The sequence below is a fragment of the Elephantulus edwardii genome, unplaced genomic scaffold (genome assembly GCF_000299155.1).
Source record: "Elephantulus edwardii isolate Elephantulus edwardi_28Jun2011 unplaced genomic scaffold, EleEdw1.0 scaffold00155, whole genome shotgun sequence".
In the NCBI taxonomy this organism is placed as follows: Eukaryota; Metazoa; Chordata; class Mammalia; order Macroscelidea; family Macroscelididae; genus Elephantulus; species Elephantulus edwardii.
This window is the reverse complement of record NW_006399905.1, coordinates 7,763,958-7,767,805: the sequence shown is the minus strand read 5'-3', so window position 1 is coordinate 7,767,805 and position 3,848 is coordinate 7,763,958. Positions and strand designations below refer to the sequence as shown.

At 41.8% G+C, this 3,848-nt stretch overlaps 1 protein-coding gene across 1 annotated transcript in view; it reads left to right on the top strand.

The window, feature by feature from the left end:
• LAMA3 (laminin, alpha 3) overlaps positions 1-3,848 on the top strand; it is a 383,386-nt gene that overhangs the window by 213,814 nt on the left and 165,724 nt on the right. The window contains 1 exon segment of the mRNA XM_006895048.1: positions 2,987-3,095. Coding sequence (XP_006895110.1) covers positions 2,987-3,095 — 109 coding nt within the window.

Below are 3,848 nucleotides of genomic sequence, written 5' to 3'. Positions count from 1 at the left end.
GAAATTATCAAACAGTATCACTGATATCACATGCAAGCAAGATTCTGCTGAAGATCATCCAAAAATGACTGGAACAGCACATCAATAGAGAACTGCCTGAAGAGCAGGCTGGATTTAGAAGAGGCCGTGACCCTAGGGATATTATAGCTAATGTCAGATGGATCTTGGCTGAAATCAGAGAGTACCAGAGGAATGTTTGTGTTTCGTTGACTATGCAAAGGCATTTGACTGTGTGGATCACACTAAACTGTGGCTGACTCTGAGAACAATAAGAATCCCAGGACGCTTAATTGTGCTTATGTGAAACCTATGCTTGGACCAGGAGGCAGTCATCAGAACAAAGACACACTGCATGGTTCAAAATTGGGAAGGGTGTGTGGCAAGGATGTGTCCTATCTCCATATCTTTTCAAACTATATGCAGAACAGACCTTCCGGGAGGCTGGGCTCTATGAGGAAAAGTGTGACATTGGAAGTAGACTCATCAACTATCTGCATTATGCAGATGACCCAACCGTGCTTTCTGAAACAGGAAGATCTCAAGCACTTGCTGCAGAGGGTTAAGGACTGCAGCCTTCAGTATGGATTGAAGCTCAACATAAAGAAAACAAAGATTCTCACCACTGGGCCGATTGGCAGCATTATGATAGATGATGAAGAGATTGAGATTGTTGACAGCTTGAGTTTGCTTGGCTCTACAATCAACACTCTTGGTACCTGCATGCAGGAAATGAAAAGGCAAATTGCATTGGGAAAATCTTCTGTCAGAGACTTCTTTAAAGTACTGAAGAGCAACAGTGTCAGTCTGGAGACTAAGGTGGGCCTGATTTGCAATTATTTGCTATGCATCAGAGAACTGGACAATGATTAGGGATGACAGAAGGAGAGTTGATGACTTTGAGCTGTGGTGCTGGAGAAGAGTACTGATAATAACATGGACTGCTAGGAGAACAAGCAAGTCCATCCTAGAGAGGGTGAATCCAGGCTGCTTCTTGGAAGCAAGTATACCGAAGCTTTGTCTGACATACTTTGGACATGTTGCAAAGCAGGATCAGTCCTTGGAACAGAAGGTTATTCTTGGGAGGGTGGGGGGACAGCACAGGAGAGGAAGACCCGCGATGAGATGGATTGATTCTGACAGTGGGGTAATTGGGATAGATGTGTTGAAGACAATAAGATTGGCAAGGGATAGAGCAGGATTTATGGCTGTTGTACATAGGGTCGCTATGAACTGCAAACAACTTGACGGCACATAACATAAACAACAATGACTTAGGGATCATTATTGCTGACTTTGCAGCTCTTCCCACAGCCCCTGTAACTGACCAGTTAGTCATCAAAAGCTAGTGGAAAAGGTGAGCAGGGCTGAGACATGCAGCTCTGGCTGTGGCTGAAAGGCTCTCTCCCCCTATGGAGGACAGGGTTGAATTCCTCTTAAGAAGTCCCTGACTAGTGCAATGGTGAGCATATTTGATTGCTAATCACCAAAAAGATGTGAGTTTAAATCCGCCCAGAGGCATCTTGGAGGAAAGGCCTGGTGATCTGCTCTGAAAAAAATCAGACATTGAAAACTCTATGAAGCATGACACACATGAGGTCTCCATGAGCAGAGATCGAATGGACAATTTGGTATTTCTCTCTTTTAATCTCTACTGAAGATTATCCAAAACTGAAAACAGCAGTACATTAAAGGAGAACTGTCAGAAGTTCAAGCTGGACTTAGAAGAATCTGTGGGTGATGTCAGAGATGGATCTTGATCAAAAGTAGAGAATACCAGTAGAATGTAGATGTGTTAATTATTGACTATGGAAAACTATTTGCCTCACAACAAGCTATGGCAGACATTGAGAGGAATGGGAATCTCAGAACATTTAGTTGTGTTCATGTGAAACCTATAAGAAGTTGTCATCTGAAAAGAGCAAGGGAGACTGCATGATTTAAAGTCAAGAAAGGCGTATGTCAAGGATGTCTCTTTTATCAGTACTTTTTCAATCTGTGTGCTGAGTAAGTAATTTGAGAAGCTAGACTTTATGAAGAAAAATGTAGCGTCAGGATTAGCAGTAGATTAATCAACAGCATGCATTATGCAGATAACATAACCATGTTTACTGGAAAGCAGGGAGGAACTGAAATGTCTATTGCAAAAGATCAAGACTACAGCCTTCAGTATGGATTGCATCTCTACATCAAGAAGACAAAAATCCTCACCAGTGGACCAATAAGCAACATCATGATAGGTGGAGAAAGATTGAAATTGTCAATGATTTCATCTTACTAGGATCCACAATCAACACCCTTGGTATGAGTAATAGGAGATCAGTAGACATTTTGCATAGGGTAAGTCTGCTATTAGGGACTTTTCCAAGGTCCCGAAAAGCAGTGATACCAGTTTACAGACCATGATGTACTTGATTTGAACCATGGTCTTTTCAGTCACATGCTATGCATCTGAGAGCTAGACAATGAATAAGAGTGACAGAGGAACAATTGAAGCCTTTGAATTATGGACTTGGGGGAGAGTACTAAATATCCCACAGGCAGCCAAAAGAACAAACATATATATCTAGGAGAGTGTGCAGACAGAGTGCTTCTTAGAAGCAAGGATGGTGAATGTTTGTGTCATCCTTCGGGAATGTTGTTAGAAAAGGCCATCCCTTGGAGAAGCTTGGAAAGCTACAGAGTCAGTGAAAGAAAGGAAGACCCTCAATGAGGTGGATTGATACAGTGACTGTGGCAATGGGCTCGTGTATGGCAGAGATGAGATAAGACTGAGTTCAGGTCCGCTGTTCATAGAGTCGTGATGTGCTCTACTTGTTTCGACGTCACCTAACAACAAAATAGTAGCAACATTCTCTTTGGGTAGGAAGATTCATTATTGTTGACCCAGTTATTTACAGATGAAGCTGAGGCACAAGCAGGACCGCCCAGCGAGGTAGAAAATGAGGGGAACTCTGTGTCCTGGTTAGCACATTCTGTCCTTCCACAGCGTGCTGTGCCGCAGCGCCGTGACCGATCACGCTCACCGCGCAGCAGTGTATGAGCTCCTGGCAGAGGCAGACATCCACCTGAAGGCGCGTATGGCCCCGTTTCTTCTGGTATGTTTCCATTTTGTCCTCTGAAGTTTTAAAGTATTTTGTTGATATGTATATTTTTTAAAAACTTACTACATTTTTTACAGGGATTACATTAAATCTCTAAGACCAACATATGAAGAGATGCTTATTCTTCACACCTAGAAACTTGACCTACTTGAAGCCATTTACATCTCCCAATGAAGTTTAGTTGCCATATTTGAACCTGTCTCATTAAATCACATTTAATTATTTGTTACTTACTCTTGCTATTACAAATGAAATCTGTTTTTTCTCTGTGTGTGTGTGTGTGTGTGTACCATCAAATCAGATCTGACTGGTACAGGAGGAGACTGCCCCTCCTTCTCCAGCAGAGCATCTGGTGGATTCGAACATGTACCTCTAGGATTGCAGTGCAGCTTCTTGCCACTAGGCCACCAGACATCCCGAAATCTGTTTTTTTCTTATTTCCTATTTCATTTTTATTGCCAGTATATAGCAATGCCATGGCTTATTGTTTCTTTCTTTCCTATTATATTATTACATTATCTCTATTAGCTTTTGGGGAAGCTCTGATAGGGTAGGGGTATAAAACAGCTGCAATTCCAAAGGCACATTGTTCAAATCCATCAGCTTCTCCTGCTGGAGAGTCAAGTAGGAGTCAGTTCTGACTTAATGGCACACAACAACAACAACAGTAGTGAGCTTTTTTTTATTTTTATTTTTTAATTTAGTTTGTTTATTTTTCATTTCAATGAACATCTACAGAGATTTTGG